The sequence below is a fragment of the Nannospalax galili genome, unplaced genomic scaffold, assembly GCF_000622305.1.
Source record: "Nannospalax galili isolate Female #2095 unplaced genomic scaffold, S.galili_v1.0 scaffold311, whole genome shotgun sequence".
NCBI lineage: Eukaryota > Metazoa > Chordata > Mammalia > Rodentia > Spalacidae > Nannospalax > Nannospalax galili.
Genome location: NW_008330298.1, coordinates 2,181,110 through 2,199,910, shown reverse-complemented (window position 1 = coordinate 2,199,910; position 18,801 = coordinate 2,181,110). Strand labels below are relative to the sequence as shown.

Genomic DNA, 18,801 nt, shown 5'->3' with positions numbered 1-18,801 from the left:
GCAGATTCTTCTTACATTACACAAAGAAAAGAAATAATATTAATAAGAATATAAAATAACCTGTATTTAAAGATATTTTAATATATTTTAAGCACAGAAATCATATAATTGATTTTTGCTTGGCGAAGCTGAGTATCAAAACTTGAAAGATGTGAATTTAATCTATTGTATCTTTTTATTATTCAATATTTATTTGTACAGCATTTTAAAAGTAGGCATTGAAACAGTATTGTCATTAAGGAGATGCTGTCTTGAATATATCATTTTCAAAAAGAAATAAAATTCTCTCCAACCATCCTTTTTATAGGAAGTCATTAGATTTAAGAGAATATTATGGATAAGGTCTTTGTCAAGGTCTTTTAAAAGATACTCTTAGACTATGACTTTGATTTAGTTATGACTTTAATATAGCACTAGTGCTTGTGAAATGACCCCCCCCCAAAATCGAGATGGTTTATTTTGAAGAAAACATTAGGTAAGACTAATGTTTATTTTGTATAAGCTGCTAACATCAATGCAATAAATGAAGTAATGCAAATAAACAATGCATTGTGTTGGAGATCCTCAAACACCTGCCAACATATTGTAATTTTTCAAAAGAGTTGACTGTCAACGGCATATACCGCAGTGCTTCTGTAGTAATCTCTACATGTAAAACTGCATTCCTGAGACAGTACAAAAGTATGCCTGTCCAATGTTGTTGTTTTTGTATATTAACCCAGAGGAGCTAGTTATACTCAAAGGAAGAACTTCACAGAAAATCCTGTCTTCTCATTCGACGATAGTACATGTATTTATATGTTTTTATTAATTACAAGTAGTATGAAAATAAGAAAAATTGGAAGTAAATGAACCTAGAAGAACATTAGCCATCTGTTCTCTGAAAGCTTGTAATGTCTGTCACTTGCTTTCAGGTTTTATGGCAAAGCAGTATATCAGCAAAGAAATGACCTTTAGGCATAAAAGCTCAAAAATGACAAATCATTTCAAAGGCTGAGGGTATATTTACTGGAAAAGTATTTCCTTATGTCCAGATTTGATAAATTTGGTCTTGTAGATCAGCTGCAATAAATGTTACACTTAATGTCAATCTCTATTCTGTGGTTCCTGAAACATTATAAAAGCTTCTACAAACCAATGGAATCTCATGATTTTGTAGGCAAGGTCTTTTTAAAAAATACATTTTTATTGAATTTTTGTGATTTTCATACAGTATAGTTTGATGGTAGGTTCCTTGCCCTATCTGCACCTCCACCACTGCCCCCCACCAAATTTAACATTGCACAAGTCCTATGCAAGCTCAAACCTCACAAAGTCCCAGCATAGACATAGGGAAGTGGGTAGGCAACGTTTTATAAACTTGATTTTTGTAATTTAAAATTGTTCTGTGTGGCCTTAAATGCTCAGGATTTATAAATATGAGTTACTAATTTACATCAAATATTTCAGGGTATGCACTGAAAAATTTGAGCCAAATTGTGGGCTTTAAAGTGCTGGAGTTTAAAAAATTAGTTTATAATTTTAAATAAAAATTTTAGGGGATGCCCCGAAAAAATTTGACCCAAAAAAAAAAAACCCCCATTTACCAATTTTTTTTTTTTTTTTTTTTTTTTTTGCACTGCACTTTCAGGAGACGGAGGCAATTGTCTTTAAAACAAGCCGATTTCAAGGATATATTCAAAAAATCAACTTCAGGGTATGTCTAAGGGTCTGCGTTTTCTGTACCTGGTTTTATTTTTCAATGATAATTTCTTTTGATAAGAGACCCTGAGGTATTAGAAGACATTCAAGATCAAGTAAACTTTCATTGATGTTTAGGGTACTGTATTGATTGAGAAATTTTTAAAAAAAGTATCATGCATCATTGTGTTGTGCTTTAAATTTCCCAGTGTATTTCCATAAACATAAGTTCATTTGACTTTTATATCATTGCTGTGAGAGAAACAAGAACAGTAGCATTTTCTCTAATTTACAGAAGAGAAAAGATAGCACTTGAGGTCAATAAGCTAATTAGTGGCAGCACTTAAACCAGACTATAGTTCCCTACTTCTGTCTTCTTTTCCTTTTTTTCTAACACAGAGTTTAAAACAAGATTTTAGTATTTATATCTGTATTGCAAATCAATATAATTCATATTTTTAAGTTTCATGTTTTTAAGTTTCTCTACTTCATAATTTCCACTTTGCATTTGTCCGTCTGCTTCTGTGCCTATCTATCAGCTGGACACTGCTTTCAGACTCTTCCTGAAAGGAAGGATCTTGACTATTGTGAGGTCAAGATAATGACTGGGAACACTAGTTTGACAATTGATAGTGAACAGCCAGTGCTGATGTGCTAAGGAAGGCCAGTGACTGAGAGACGAAACAGAATATTACTGTAGCTTGGGTATCTTGGGCAGGGGTTAGTAAACTTGGGTTTAAGGCAATCTTTTTCTGAGTCTAGTAGGCCTGATGTGGGAATCTGTTGGAGCGTTTGTTTAAAATGAAGAGTATGGGTCCCCACCTCTAGACTTTGATATTTCATTCACCCTAGGTGATTCTTAGCATGCGAATGTTTGAAAGCATTTGTTTTAAAGTTATGAAAGTTTTCTGTCTCCCTTTATTGATTCTTGCAGATCCAAGGAAAGAGTATGTTTTCTCTCAGCAGCCTCTGTGCTTTATGTCAAAGCCTATCAACTAAGGCAGTGGGGGTAAGGGGCAGGCAAGGGTGAGGAATGAAAGACATTATTTGTGCTCACTTCTGTGTCCATATCTGAAGCTATCACAATGTTTTTTTGTGCATTTTGAAGACAGTAAGGTATTTTAGAAAGAGTTGTGTCTGTTTTAAGCTTCAAGAAGGTCGAAAGGAGAAAAGAAAGTTTCATTTTAAAATGAAAAAATAAGGCTTGATCAAAGAATAACTAAATTTTCCCAGATGTTTTTACTTGAAAATGTTTTTTTTTAATGTCTATAAAATTAGGCTATCCGAAGTGCTCTGTACTTTTAGACTTTACTGTATTGAGATGTTTCTTCTCATTTGGGTTTCCTTTTTCTGACTAAATTGTAAGCTACTTGTAGCCAGGGCACATGTGCTCTTTTGTATATTTGTAACATCTAGCAAAATCCATTATTTTCATTATCGATATTTGGGAAAATTAATTTAGCATGTGGCTTCTCTCAAGATGTTTTTGGCTAAATATAGTAAATTTATTGATTTTGATACATGTGATATACAAGAAGTTTATGTTATACTGTCCACAATAATTAATATACTAAGGAGAACTTAGCAGACATTTGCATTTTCATTGACATGAGTGCATAGTCTTAATAAATGAATTTGCTAATGATTTTCCCTGTCGACATTATCAGTTTAAACTCAGTGATGCCACTTCTTCACCTGTTTGGAACACAATGTTTGTTGTGCTGTACTTTACAAATCTGAATCATGAATATTTGTATTTCTGGAAAACTCTAATCATAGGTATTTTTGCTTAATATCTGAGTACTTTCATAGGAATTTTATCTAAATTGGCCAGACCCAGTAGTAGAAGACTGATAAAGATGCTTAGCTGCATCTCTGACTTAGATCAAGCTGAATAAATAATGAAATATATACTAGCTAAAGGGAAAATGTGTTTCACTGAAGTGTTATGTAGCTTCAGAATTCCAAGAGAAATAACTGGTTACTTAAAGCATATATTTGATTTTGAAGACATGAAGTAATTTTGACTGTATTAGTTGATGTAGGCAAACTTAGAAATGCAATTAGGAAACCCAAATTTAAGTTACCTTTGACTTAGACCTAGGTTTAACCTAGAAGGTGAATTCCATTTTATTCAAAATTTCATATACTTTAGTGAATAATAGAACTATGTTAAAGGAAAAGAAATGCTGTAGCCCTCATTGAATAGCCATTGCAACCAAATAAGATTAGACATGCAACAAAACAAAGCTGCTGTTAGATTGCAACATGTGAAAACTTTTAAATAAAGTGTTAATGATGAATCACATCCTAAGATTTTAGGTAAATTGATGTTTATAGGAGTAGTAATTTTAAATTATTCAATTTTTAACTGGCCCCTATAATTTAGACTAAGTACTATGTATTGTTCATATTTCAATACATTTTTTTCTGTATTCTTTACGTATTTTGGAGAACTCAGAATCACTGAAGAGTTCTGTTTCAGAATATGAGAAGGATCTAGAAATAGTTATGAAAATACAGGTATTGATTAGTTTGCTCAGTCTTTGGTGTATTTTCATAGTAGGCAAAATACCATGACTATGAACTCCTCCTTTAATATAACTGCTGGACTTCGTGTTATAATAATGGATCATTAGGCTCGAGTTTGAAGTTGAGTTGTTTGAATATTTTTCTCCTTCTTTGTACAACTGAATCTTCTTTTTTATCTTATATAGACCCTGGTCTTGCCGTGTAGCTCAGCTAGCCTCAAGCTCACAGTTCTCCTGCCTCAGCTTCCCAAGGGCTAGGATGATAGGCATATGCCACAGTGCCCAGATGAACTTTTAATTTTTCATAGCAATAGGTTTATGGATATATGTGTAGGAAAATTAAAGTTTTTAAAGATCTGGAAAATAGTAAAAAGATACAGTGTACGAGTATACAGGTCCTTATTACATGGAAATTTTGCATAATCCTAATGAATCAATAGGATTAGCTTCTCATGAAAGAGTTTTCTGCTGGTAATCCAAACACTGTTGTGGTTGTACTGTATTTGTAATCAAGATTTATTTATAGGGATGGGAAGAGATTGGATAGCCAGGTAATCTTGTAATCTCATCGTAGCTGTAAAACTGATGATTATCATGTAAATGAAATAGCTCTTTGAATATAACTATATAGTTTTCAAAGTAGTAGTATTTCATCAAGCAAACTTGAAATGTTGAAGAAAATGTACCATATGAAAGATTTTTCAGACATTTGGGTTTTATAAATGACTAGATGTTTTTTAAATAGTGTAATTTGCATGCTTTTTGTTTCATATGTAATGTGTTTATCATTGAAACATTTCAACCATCATAAATAAGCAGGATTAGAAATTGTTTCCTCTTATCAAAATACTGTAAGATTTATAACTATAAAGATTAATAGATTATGTTTTCTTTATTAACTTTGTTGGTCCTGCTTCTATATTTAAAGTTACTAAAAATTAATCAAAGTCCTGAAACATTAAAAATATCAATGAATTTTATTCAGTAGAGCCATATTCTTAATTTCTTATTCAAATTTACTATATTATTTTTTAAATTATGTTGGACTGTGATGGGTATTAACCCTCCAGCTTTAAGCACGCTAGTGTTTTATCAATGAGCTATTGTACCTGCACTGTACATTTTGTAATGACTTTATAAGTTTGGAAGTTTAATGCCTTATTTCCCCCAAAGTAATTTAAGGTTATTAACTTCCTTAGGAAGTTGCTGAGAGGCATTTAAACAGATAAATGATCATTATTTGAGGTGAGAGCAGAGATTTTTTTCAGTCGAGCAATTTATTTTACTTATGTAAATATATATTATGGGTGGTTTTATTTAATGTAAACTTATTTTAAGCAGATGATATCTGAAATAGTTAGTTTTTCATTGCTGTGACAAATACCTGAGTGAAACAGTGTAGGAGAAGGAAAGATTTACTTTGACTCACAGTTTCAGAGGTTTCAGTTCAAGGTCAGCTGAATCCTGGTGCAAGGCAGAATATCATAGTGGTGGGAGCATGTGGTAGAGACTGCTTGCTGTATAGTATCTAGGAGAAAGGAGCAAAAGTAACTGTGTGCTTATATATTTCCCTTTCAATTTTCCTAACATATGTGTTGAATGCTTCTTAATATGCAAGAAATAATGCCGAATTAAGAAGTTATGATTAAGGAATTCCTTCTTGAAGGACATGCAATAATTTGGGGAGGGCATGTGATGTAACATGGTTGTGGTCTCTTTTTAAAATATTTTATTATTATTATTTTATGTGTATAAGTATTTTGCCTGTATGTATGTAAGTACACCATGTTGTGCAATGACCGCAGACACCAGAAGAGGGTGTTGGATCTCCTGGAACTGGAGTTAGGGATGGTTGTTAGCCACCATGTGGGTGCTAGGATTCAAAAGCCGGTCCTCTGGAAGAACATCAAGAATTCTTAACCTTTGAGTGATCTCTCCAGCCTCAGTTGTGGTCTCTTATTGTAGTACTGAGTACACTGTCCCTGTTAGGGAATGTTAAACTGTGTATTTATATTGCTTTTCTCAAAGAATTTAAAGTGATAATGCAAAAGTAATTCATGTAAATTGTATGTGTTTGAAATTATTAATTTCTACTAGTACCACTCACCCCCAATTTTATAAAAAAAAAGCATTTCTAAACAGATGGAAATTTTTAAAGCATTGTAGAGAAAAATTTAAAAAAAGAAAAGACATAGATAATATAGATACTACCAGAAGACCGAAAGAAGGGAAGACAAGAATTTCTGAATTTATTATTCAGTATTAGTCCTTTTCTAGCTTTAACCGAAGAGTGAGAATAGTCAGAATCTGTGTGTTCTTTGGTTCTGCAATAACTGGGCCCTCCTTCTTTGCTTCATATGGTTTCTATGTGTTTTTGTTCAGCCGCTCCTACTCCTATCTTAGCCCCATATCTTTTTTGATCTGATGCCCAACTATAAAAGTTGGACAGAAATATCAGGAAGTACTTTCTATTCCCTTCCCAGATAGTCATTATCTTCCTGGCCACCCCTCCCACAGCCCTTTCCTTCTTTGGATCCTCATTGACTGCTTCCTGCTTTCTCAGAATACTAGCTCTTTCCATTGCTGCTGTATCACTGCCTAAATTTTTCACTCTTAGCCATTGGAGCTATTAAACATTGGAAGAGTCCTGCCTTTTACATTAGTCATGCCAGCATGGAGTGAGGAATTCTTTGAAGTTGCATATGAACACCAGCCTATACAATTGTGCAGTTATACTCACTTGAATTATTAAGGTACTCTGTGAAGGAATAGTCATAGATACAATATTGTATCATAGATCCTTTGTGGGACAATATGGATCCATATAGTTCTATTAAGAAATTTTTCAACATAAAGTTCTCCAATGTAGTTTCCCTTGAGAAATATTTGAGATTTTTCCAATTTGATTGTAGCAATGCTATATATGTGACTATTTAAAACATTCTTTGTGTACTTTGTTTTGAACCTCACAGAATCAAATTAAGGAGCTACACAAGCACATAAAATCCAAATGTGTATAAAAGATAGATACACAGATGTATATATCTGTAACTGTGAACAGCTCTATATCCTGAAAGAATTTCATGATGCTCACATTTGTGCGTGAGTGTGTGTGTGTGTGTGTGTGTGTGTGTGTGTGTGTGTGTACTTTACCAGATTTAACTGTCCTTCTTGGTTGCCTTCTCTGTCGTTTTACTGATTAGTAGAACATAACTAGAGTACACAGCTTGGCATGATCTGTAGTCTTGTCAGGACAATAGGAATAAAAATGATCGTCTAGATCAGTCTGAAGAGATAGTGTCAGGATTGGTAATGGGATAGTGCCTGCTCACATAATCTGTAGCTAGTGCTATTAGTCTTTAGCTGTGACTACCACAAAATTAACCAAAAATTGGCAGGAAAACATGGGTGTATTCTTTGGGCAAATCAGGAAGGTAATGGAGGGAGAAATTGGGCACCTAGTCATTTGATGAAGTGTCACTCATGGCAAACTGTAGCAGTCAGTCAGAAAATTGCTTTTCTACAAAGTTATTTAGGGACATTTACATTGAGAAAAAGAATCAAGTCTATTAATTATGTTTTGCCCATGTCTTTCTTATACTGACTGGCTTAAGTTGTATTTACCTTTACCGCCACGTAACCATTCTTACACATTCTAGAATTAAGGTTTCAGAAGTGCATCTGCATGTATATCTTTTCATTTGCATGATCCTGTCCCATTTCTGTCCTTGGGTGGACATCAAATAAGAGGATTAAATACCTCTTAGTTGTCATTGTTTCTTTAGAATATGCTGAAATAATTATAGGATGTGATTCACATCAGATAGAAGCATCCATTTTACGGAATCCTCTGAATGAGAAATGACTTTAGAGACTCTAGAGAGGAATTCCAGGACTAGGAGATTGAAGCCAATCTGTTGCTAGCCAGCACTATTATATTGGAGAAATTAGCTTCTTTAAGTTCAGTTTTTTCATCTCCATAATGAGAATACTGAGAAAGTTGTTTTCTAGGAATTTTACCAGATCTAAAAATCTTATTTCCAAATTGGAAGCTATAGGATTCTTTCTGTATTGTAGGATTTAGCCAAGAATGATCTGTCTATGGCTTGGCTAAGGACCATCATTTTCTTTTGTTTATTGTATCTCTGACGTACACATGTCACAGGTACTTTGAATAGTTAATGTTCATAAATGCCTAGAATATCTTTTGTATGTATTGTCTGTCTGTCTTATGCAGTGATATTTGATAGAATCCAAGTAATGTGATCAAGGGTTTTGGCATTTACCATTCTCATTATTAATGTAAGGGAACACTGATTCTGTGTAATATTATATTTAAAATACATATTTGATCAGTTGATTTCTTTTTCTATAGATGCAAACATTTTGAGTTCTGGAATATAATGGTAATTATAATTACACTGGATATTTACTATAAGAGTCTCTGCTTGCTAGTGAAGTAAAATCTAATTAATTTTGCTAATTTGTAACAAGGGTGATTTTACCTGCCTGAAGTTTATTTCTAAATGATATATGAGGAATTATGTTGTTAAGCAGATTAGAGTATGGTTCATATTTCTACTTCAAGTAATTATTTCTTATGCCTTTGGCATAATGGTTATTTGCTTATGAGAGATAATTACAAATGATGTGGCAACTCAGTAAACCAAAACCAAGGACTAAATATGAATAAATGCTCACTCAGGAATAATACTGTTCAGATTATAAGCATTCAAAGATGCTGAGGGTGGGGTGTAAGAATGCAGCCTTATTTTCTTTTCACTTTGAATAAATTTTAAAATTATCGGACTGCCACAAAGCTGCTATTTAAAACTACCTCAGCAATCTAGATTAAAATTGATCTAATAGATTGACTTGGGTTGCTTTCTTTGGACCTTAATGATAGTCTGCAATTTTTGTGTTGATGATTAACAGAAGAATGATTATTTGAGGATGTAATGAAATGGCCATGAGTTGTATGTCTTAGAAACTTGTAAAACTCTAACTCTGTTTTCTGTTCAGAAAATTTGAGGAATCTGTATGGGCAGATAAACTCCTAGAAACACTTTGTTACTATGATTTGACATTTGTTTGGGAGCCATTGTTCTCAGAAGGTGAACTCACATTTGCAATTACTGCTTTGTAGAATTTTCATAAGCATAAAAATGGTTGAACCTCCTTCCTAAAATACTCTTCTTACTACATACAGTTAATATGTTACTGTTTTATGTTTGAGATTTTTATTGTTTAGATGTGCTTCAGAGTTCAAAAATTTATTAGAAACTCACTCTGGAATGAAGTAGTTAAAATTGATGTATAAATATATGTGTGTATATGTGCATGTATGTCTGTGTGTGTTTATGCATGCATTCTTCCTTCTTTGTGTTTCAAAGAACTTGCCCTTGCTGATTGTTCCTGGGGCCTTTTTGCTCCATCAAATCTTCTTAATGTGAAATACCTCCTAGGGTATATTTATATTTGAGATTTAAAAAAAAATATTTTAAGTACATTTTGACCACAAAGATATTGATGAATATTCCTTTCTTTGATTTCTTTAAAGATTTGTATGAGACAGTTTTGTGTTGGGAACTGAAAAGACTTAGAAATATAGTTTAATTTGCTTGGCTGTTTTTTGAGTAGTATTTATGTGTGATATACGGAATAACAATTGCATAGGAGGTAGTGATGGCTGGCATCAATTCAATATTTATTCACTCTATGTATTGCTCCTTAATGCTTCAAAATAAGCCTTCTCCTTCCAGATGTGAATATGTATGTATATCCTACTTGCACATTTGTATATATTTTTCATAGAAAGTGGCTTTTGGCTTCCGTACTGAACTGGTTTTTAAAAGAAGCAGTTGTGATTATATTAATTGGTGCTTTATTTCTGGTATAATATACATGATGTATTTTGGAATTTTTTAAAGTAGTGTCTTTATTATAGAAACATTTGTCAGTGTTTTTGCTTTTTTAAATACATAATAAAAGTCTTTTTAAGGGACTGAATCTCAATTTTTAGAAAATAGGAACAATTTGGAAAGAATCTCTGAAAGGTACAAGTTTAATCTGAAAGTACAGTTTTCTTGTTTGGATACAGGCTTGGAAATAGATGTGAGTTCTTTGTCACTGGAGTGTCTGTTTCTAAAAGGCAGTGACTTTTATGTGAATGGTCATTTGCCAAGCATGAACTGATGAGGGCAGGATAATTTTGCTTTTTGATAGAAGTAGAAAGGTGCTAGGAAGGTAGGTGTTTACTGATGGTAACCTGGCCACAACAGAAGGAATATTCTTCAGCTTGTAAATCAAGTTGAGCATAATACTTAATAAAATAAAATAAAATAAAGTTAACCTAGTCTCACTTTTCAGAATTGCGTAGAAATTCTGTGAGCTTGCTTTGATGCTTTAAATAAAAATGTAAAACACCCAGTTACTTTGGGAATATTTACAACACTATTATCAGGCAGTATTTTAACAGAATGTAGATGAAGCCTGTATTTGCCATTGCTTTCATGAAATACCTCAGACTGCCTGCCTCTGACAGCAGCTTCAATTTTTGAACCTCTTTGACAACCGCTAATCCCAAGAGGTTACTGGACCGCTGCTGAGCTGTGGAGTGGACCCTGCTGGACACCTGCTTGGCCAGCAGTGTTGGTCTTTCCTCTAGACAATTTGTGAGCTGTTTCGGGGTGGGGGAGGAGGAAGCAGGGGTAAACGGGAGGAGAAAAGGGGGGAGAAGGGGAGGGCAGTATTGAATTAGGTTGTTGATAGCTTCCCTCCGAGAACTGCTATTAAGAGCACGCTATTCTGTACTTCTCTGCTGCAGAAGACAGAGAGATATTCGTGTTACCACAGCATGTTGTAAATGTGTGAGATTTTGCTCATCGAGCTCGGAAATTAAATTAGGGAAAGGAGTGCAACTTGAATCAGAAGCTACTAGAAGAGCGTGCAGAGTTTTGCAGCAGTTTATATTTGCTCTGACATTTTGCTTTCTTCTAACTGGAAAACAGAGGAACTGGCATTTTTAAAATGGGCTTTTCCCATAATGGCATTCTTGTATTGTGTGGCCAGAGCTTGCACAGGAGGAAAGCAGGCTGCTGAATTTAGTCACTGATCTCTATTATCTGTGGCCTAAGGCTATGCTGAGGTTTATATCCCATTTGTATTGTTGCAGCTCAAAAGAAGAATGTTCAGAGGATGACAAGTGTATTCTGAGTAGGTATGTTGTTCCATTTTTATATGAAACCCATCTATTTTTTTCCTGCTACTATTGGTCAGAAATCAGGTTAATAGGTGCAAAACATAGTACAGTGCTGCAGTATCCCTGTCAATGTAGACAATGGTATTGCAAGCTTAAAAAAAAAAAAATCCTTGCAGCTTTTCTTAAGTAAAGCTGCATTGTGTGTACTATGCACAGTGCAGTACACACACACACAGACACACACACACACACACACTGCAGTCAACTCTTTCCTAAGGAGGTGGCACTATTGTTGACTGGAAGGATAGAATCAGCATATTGCTTTAGGAACTGGAGGATTTAAAGGAGGTACCTTGCAGTCCTATTTTACAGATTGGAAGCATCGGTTTAAGGGCACTGGCAGAATCTTTTGCTTGTTCTCGGTGACAGCTACTGCTGTTTCAGTACAGTGTGGAATGGAAGTCCTAGTTGGTAGTCTGTTATGGAAACGCTGTTTACTGTTATTGTAGTACCGTGGTGACAACATGCCACTGAAATGGAAAACGAGCTCTCCTGCTATCTGGAAATTCCCAGTTCCTGTGCTTAAAACATCCAGGTCAACTCCACTTTCTCCAGCATACATGTAAGTGAGAGAAAATAGGATATTAAAGTGGGATTTCATTCATGAATCTGCTGTGTGGTAAAACATGGGAGGGGGACCCCCAACAGCAACATCTCCAAACTGACAGGATTAAAAAACAACAACAACAACAAAAAAAAATCCCTCAAGCTTGCTTACATTTAGATATTGGCATGCTACCATTGTTTTGTTTTCCTAGAGTTTGTGTTCACTTTATGTTTAACATGGGATGTTTTGAATTTTTGTGTATCTAAATCACAATTATTTCTTTTGTGTAATGGTTTAAAACCTGCTGATGATTGATGTCCATGATATGTGAAAAATGGAAATGCTTTTGTATTCTTTTCGACGGATTTGAAACATTCAGGCTTATCATATTGATAAGAAAATGAGTCTTTCAATCAAGACTTTTATACTTTAGTTGTGTATAAATATTAATGAGTTTGATATTATATCTCTCAGTTATTTTCATTCAAGTCATAAAGTAGAAGTTCAAATTTAAATACCTTATACTTCTATGAGTAATTTATATGCAGAGGTTGAAAAGAGTATTCTCCAAAACTGACTTAGAAATGTGCTTTAAGAAAATATCTACTAAAATACATCGGAAAATCTATTTAGAAATTTTCAAAATATTTTCAATTAATATAATGTAGCTTTATAAACAAAATCTAGGCGATATAATAAAATGTTCTTTCAAAGTATTGTTCATAATGCTTTTCTTCTGGAGGAGTGAATGAAGGACAGCTGAACCTTTTTTTAAAGGAAATATTAATACAAGGAAGTCTTTTGAGTAAGAAGACTGTTTTAATAGTGAGTGTTCCTTTTCAAATATTTTTAGCAGCAAACTGTGGAAAACTCTTCTTGCTTTAAGGTTAAATGTTTGTTTAAAACTCTGCTGAGTTGCCATTTTTAAGTTAGTTTTATGTGACATTCAGATGCACAGTGATCACTCTTGGGTCCTTTGAAAGAGCTTTCAGCTGCTGAGGAACTATGCTTTAGAGCAAAAGAAGTGATTCCCTGGAAAGCACTGGAAATTGAGGGCATTTCAGGATCATTTTCAGATTATTTTTCATATTTTTTCTTGCTTGTATTCTAGATTATTTTATCTGATTGGCTATTAAACTTTTTCCTTATCAAATAAAATAGTTTAGGTGATGCTTGTTAAAAAACTAACAACGATGTTTATTTTCAAATGCTGTATTTATTAAAAGGACAAATTAATGGAGGTGACAAGTAATGGAGATTGACAAGTTAATGGAACTCTTTCAAATTATTTGAGAAAATAGGATGGCTTGCTGACTTTATGAAACTTAGCTAGTGAGAAATAATCAAAGATTTAACAAAAGCAACTTTGCCGTACACAAAACAAAACAAACCCCTACTAAGATCAGTAGGTTAAAATGAATAATATCTGTCAGTGTTTATGGTATTCTTACCTTGTTTTTCTGTTCAGAAGATCCAAATTGTAGGTCTTTTTTAGCTGATTTATCATTTTTAAAAGAGACGCTTCAGTATGTGCCCATATTTTGTTAATCTATACTAGCCACAAGGTTAGATAGAACATTTTTAATGAGTACTTTTCTGCATTTTAAGTATTCACATGTTTGACCTGAAGACATCAGTGAACGTGTTTAGGAGGTAAAACCTGGACAATACAAGCTCTTGCTATGGTGGATGCTGATTTTTGGTTGATAGTACACACAAGTAGGATGGAAAGATATCTTTGAAGAGTTAAACGTTAGGCTAGACTATTTTGGCTGGTATCAGGCAATCTTATTATGTTGGCCCTAGCTTGTTTTTCTTTATAATTATTTTAATATTAATTAAGTGAATATAAATAGAGAAAAATATTCAATATGTAAAAGACTTGTTTGTGGAGTTTAAAGACAAATTGTCTAGTTTTTGACCTTTAAACCACAATTCATTGCCTCATTTGGCCCAAAATAATAAAATATATTGTTTAGCATGTTGTTATCATCAGTGCTTTCTATTCCACAACCCTTCTACACACAAAATGATATTTAAGTTTAGCATAAAATTTATCTCCTGAATTATAAAGGCTAAGTTAGATTTCTGGGTCAGGTGTCAGTATTTGCTCTCAAAATTGTTGGACTGTCCAAAATAAGTTCAATCTTGGGAATTTTTGGTTCTTATTTAAACTCTTTGCATTGAAATAGAATAGTTAAATTCTGACTCCTGGATAAATTGTGATCTATTTAGACATTAATATGTAAAATCATGTGTAAGCATTTAAAATAATATTTTAAGTATTATAAAATTCTTTGCAATTGGTATAAAGTCTTTTTGTAGGTGGTTGTGAAAGCATTGGTTTATGTTTTATCAGTGTATTGTCATTTCTCAAATACAATTACATGAATTTTATAGAATACATAAGTACTTTCTCAAAGATCCTTAGTTATAGTAAAAATGTGTAGAAACAGGAAGTATAGAACAATTATGGAGGCTCATTTATTATAGGTACTGCTTAGCTCTAGCTCTTCATCCATACTGTAGATGGAACAATGCTACCATGCTAGCAAATGCTGCTATACAGAGCGTTGAACAGCAATATGGATTTTGTTCCTTGTAGGTTTTTATAGTTCAAGTTTGTTTTCTCTGTTTTAGACAGTTTAAATGCCTCAACATTTTTAAGACTTCTGATGATAACACCTATTTATGACACCTTTATGGAAAGTAGCTTTTAGGTAGTATAAAATATGTTTTAAATTATGATGCAGTGAAATGGGGGGAAATGGAGCATCTTAAAGATAAAAGATTTAAGATAATTCTTTGGCCTTACACAGATGACCAAATTCATAATGTTTATTGGGGAGATATGATTTTCCTTCAGCTTCACATTTGATCACTTGCAGAATGGTATGCCATCCACCTGGATTTCTGAAGGGATTGTCTTAATAGAAACTGAATCTGCGTGTTTGTGTTACAATTTGTTCAACAGTAGGTTGAAGTTCAACCTTAGGCAGAGGGAGGTTCTCCTGGTCAGTGTAAACTGCATTAGTAAAGACTGCTCTTGACAGCTGCAAACCATATAAATCCCCTTGTCATTTTGCCTGAATTAATAAAGCTGAAAGGGCAACCACATCTAGGTGGTTTTCTAGTGTTTTTGTATTCATTGTTTTAAATCAGCAAATGGGTCCTTTAGGTCAATGTTATAGGGTTAATGCATTGTTAGATTCCAGGGACACACTGAAATAGGATTAACACTAGCAACCCTTTTATCTTTTCTTCACAAACAGCAAATTTTGACAATAAAAGTATGGCAAGAAGGAGGAAAACAATTAGATAAGAATTAGCAAATGCAATTAGCAACTAGCATTCTATCAGTGAATTCTAGCAAGACAGATACTGTGAGATGTCCTTAGATTTTTACCTTTCTCAAGCTAAAAGATAATGAATATTAGTGAACTAAGTAGCACTTGAACTAGTCATCTTCCTTTAGCTCCTACATTTGTAATAAGTTAGCTTTTCTGTTTAAAATTATTTTGTTTAATATGTAAAACACACTTTATAGTCAAAGCCAATAATGTAGCATTTTATAGTAATTTCTTTCATAAATAAAATTCAGTCCTTAGATTTCCTGAGAAAAACACTTTGTGTGATACATAGGTTCTCCATGTTTCTGGACCATTGTAAAGGTAGAAATAATAAAAATGTGCAATTTATAGTAATTTCAACATTTTCTTTACCCTAAGATTGTCCTTTCCTGATTTATAGAATAAATCAAAACTTGTAGTTTGGGAAATCTTTCTTAGCTACCAAAGTATTTCTTAAATGATTAGTTTCAAATTTTGAAAGAACATTTAATTGCTTTTCACAGCAGACACATCAACTCTTATTTGTGTGTCTGCTTGATTAGTTTTTGCTACACGTACACAATCTAACAAAATTATATCAATAAATAATATAGCAAATGCATTAGATCAATTTTATGTTACTCTTTAACTTTTATGGCATGTTCCTTGGGGAATTTGCATTGTCTGGACTTGCAGAAAGAGCTTATCATTTATTAATAGAAAATCATACGTATAAGTGACCATAGAGGTCATTTGGAGAATTCACACTCCCTTTAATTCATGCCTGAATCCTTTGTGTGAATATTTCTCGAAGATGACAATCCATGTCCTCCTTGAACTTTGTCAGTGTTGAAGAACTTACTACCTCACCAGAGCAGCACCCTTCATTCATGGACAGTTCTTTTTTGATTGAGCAGAATTACTTCCTCTTCTTTTCATCTCCTGATCCCAGTGGAGCTAGTATAGATAAAAATATTTTCTAGGCTACAGTCGCTTGAAAACTCAAACTGCTTGGAAACTGTCTCATGTGTCATGGTTTCCAGCCACTTCTGCCAGTTGTCCTCACTTGGTTAGCTCATCAGACTTCTCAGACTAAAATATTTTAAGTAGTTAAAAGAATAAAAGTTGATGAAGAGGAGAAAGCAGTCCAATCATAAACATTCTAAAGGGAGGTTTGCAAATACTAAAGGAGAGGTTGTTTTCCCTTAGTAGGACCACATACGTTGCATCATATTCAGATTAAGTACCTTATAAAAAGCATGTGCAAGTAAGTTAAATTTTTCTCTTCAATTCTATTGTGTACTTTTAAAAGACTTCTCAAAACCATTTAATAAAACTGCAAAATACTGCACAGAAGACATTCATTAAAAACAAACAGCTAATGTTTCTTTTTTTCACATTTCTTAAAGAATTTCACTTGCCAATAATTTAATTCAATTCACTGTTTTTATTCTTAAATGAGTGAGGTTTCTAAGAATCCTCCTTGGAAAAGCAACGTCTCACAGAGGGGCAGAGGCAAAGTTGCAAATCCTCACACTGTTATAGGAAATCCACAATTAGTAGGAATTCTGGACATTGAACTTGACAGAATATTTAGGCAAGATGTGCAGAGAACTGTATGTGGGAGATGGAAGAATGAGAAAGCAGTAAGAGGTGGGCAAATATTTATGTAATTTTTTTTGCTCTTAAAAACTTGAGGTTTTTTTTTCAGAGTCTGTGTTACTTCACTTAGTATAACAGTTTCTAGTTCCATCCATTTACCTGCAAATTTCATGATTTCCTCTTTCTTTACTGCTGAGTAAATTATAAGCACTGCTGGTGACATTTTCAATTGAAATGGTAGTCATAGTGTGTTACTATCTTTTTCCTCAAGGTTGTAAGAAAGAGGTGGTATGCGTGTGATATTCTAGAGGAATCCATATACAAAGAATTCATTTTTGAAAGTGCTCACCTCTTTTTCGGACAAGTTGAGTATATCAGAAACAAAAAAATGAATTGCATACACATTACCCATTCAACACCTCTGTGTATCAAACACATACTTTACCATCATGATGTGGTCAACTGTTAACTGTAGCTCTCTAACTCTACCCAGCATCACAAGACGTGATCATATTGCAATAGTTAATCTGAGGGAAGGTCAAAATTCAGAATTCAAAGTGTGCTTGCTCCTGAAAGCATAGCTTAATTTAGAAAATAAGTGAAACTATTCGAAGTCATGAACCATCCATATTCTAAGTTTACAACAGTCAGCAGTTACTCAGTTTTATATGCCAGGAGTAACTACTGAGTATTAGGCAGAGAGTCCTTGCAGTCATTCAGAATGACTGTTCTTCGTCTTCTATACTATCTTCATTTGTATAACTTTGATTAATTTATTTTACTTCTATGAAAATTCTAAACCAAGACAAACAGATTAAATACTATCAATTCTGACAGTGGATTTAAGGACAGAGAAAACACTACTGAAGAAAAATGTATCTGAGACAAATGAGACATAAATTGGAGATAGAGTTTACCAGATTTTAAAATACGTATTGTACAGGACTCAAAATGAGGCGGTTTATGCTTAAACCTATTAGTATCCTTTTAAGCAACAAAAAGGAATGCCACTCTTCATGTTAGGGAATAATTTATTGTTTAGATGCTTTGTTACATAATGTACAATATATTGTACATAAAATGTTAAATACTTTCCACAATGCCTCTTCCAAACTCCATAAACACACGTATTTTCTTTATCTTCGAGGTAAGGACACACAGTTTCAACACACAGTTTCACCGAAGTTAATTAGCTTGTTCAGTATAATTTAGTAGGATGTGAAGCCAGAATGCAAACTCAGGGATTCTAGACTTCAAAGATTTTGATGTCTCTAATACCTTTTTATTTTTGTAGACTTTTGTTCCATTTAGATATATTTAAATTTAATCTAATTCATGGTGCTGGATGTTGATCCCAGGCTTTGTTGATGGTAGGCAAGGTGTGTACCACCAAGCTGCACCTCCACCAATACTTTTGCTACTTTTTATATTATGTATTAATTACATTTTTCATTAGGATTAAATGAGAAACTAAGCATTGTATAAGGGAACTCTTCTGTATTTGGAAGTGGTACAGAAAAAATTATAGAGATTCACTTGCATATTGCCAGTTGACAAACTTGTAGGTAAATTTTAGATCAGTTTTGTTTACTTGATCTTATACTGGATTAGCTTTATTGTCTCCTGATGGTTTTATAGTTTACTTTTTATTTTATGTGTATGAGTGTTTCGTCTGCATGTGTATAGGTCAGCCATGTGCGTGCCTGATGGGCATGGAGGGTGTGGGAACTCATGGGACTGAATTTAAAGATCCTTGTGAGCTGCCATGTAGGTACTAGGAATAAGCCTGGGTCCTCTGCAAAAGCAGCAAGTACTCTTAACCACCAAGCTAGCTCTCTAGTCATATATATA

General features: G+C 33.5%; 1 protein-coding gene across 7 annotated transcripts in view; it reads left to right on the top strand.

The window, feature by feature from the left end:
* The window catches only part of Klhl13 (kelch like family member 13), a 223,089-nt gene that overhangs the window by 138,905 nt on the left and 65,383 nt on the right, over positions 1-18,801 (top strand). For 2 of the 7 annotated variants that reach the window (XM_008843806.3, XM_008843811.1), the window contains one exon: positions 1,631-1,696. The exons of 2 other annotated variants lie outside the window; for them this stretch is intronic. In XM_008843806.3, the coding sequence (XP_008842028.1) occupies positions 1,631-1,696 (66 nt within the window). Of the gene's footprint in view, positions 1-1,630; positions 1,697-10,794; positions 10,862-10,944; positions 12,035-18,801 lie in introns of those variants that run through there. 3 more of the 7 variants (XM_017800887.1, XM_008843834.1, XM_008843819.1) reach the window with 3 other exon arrangements.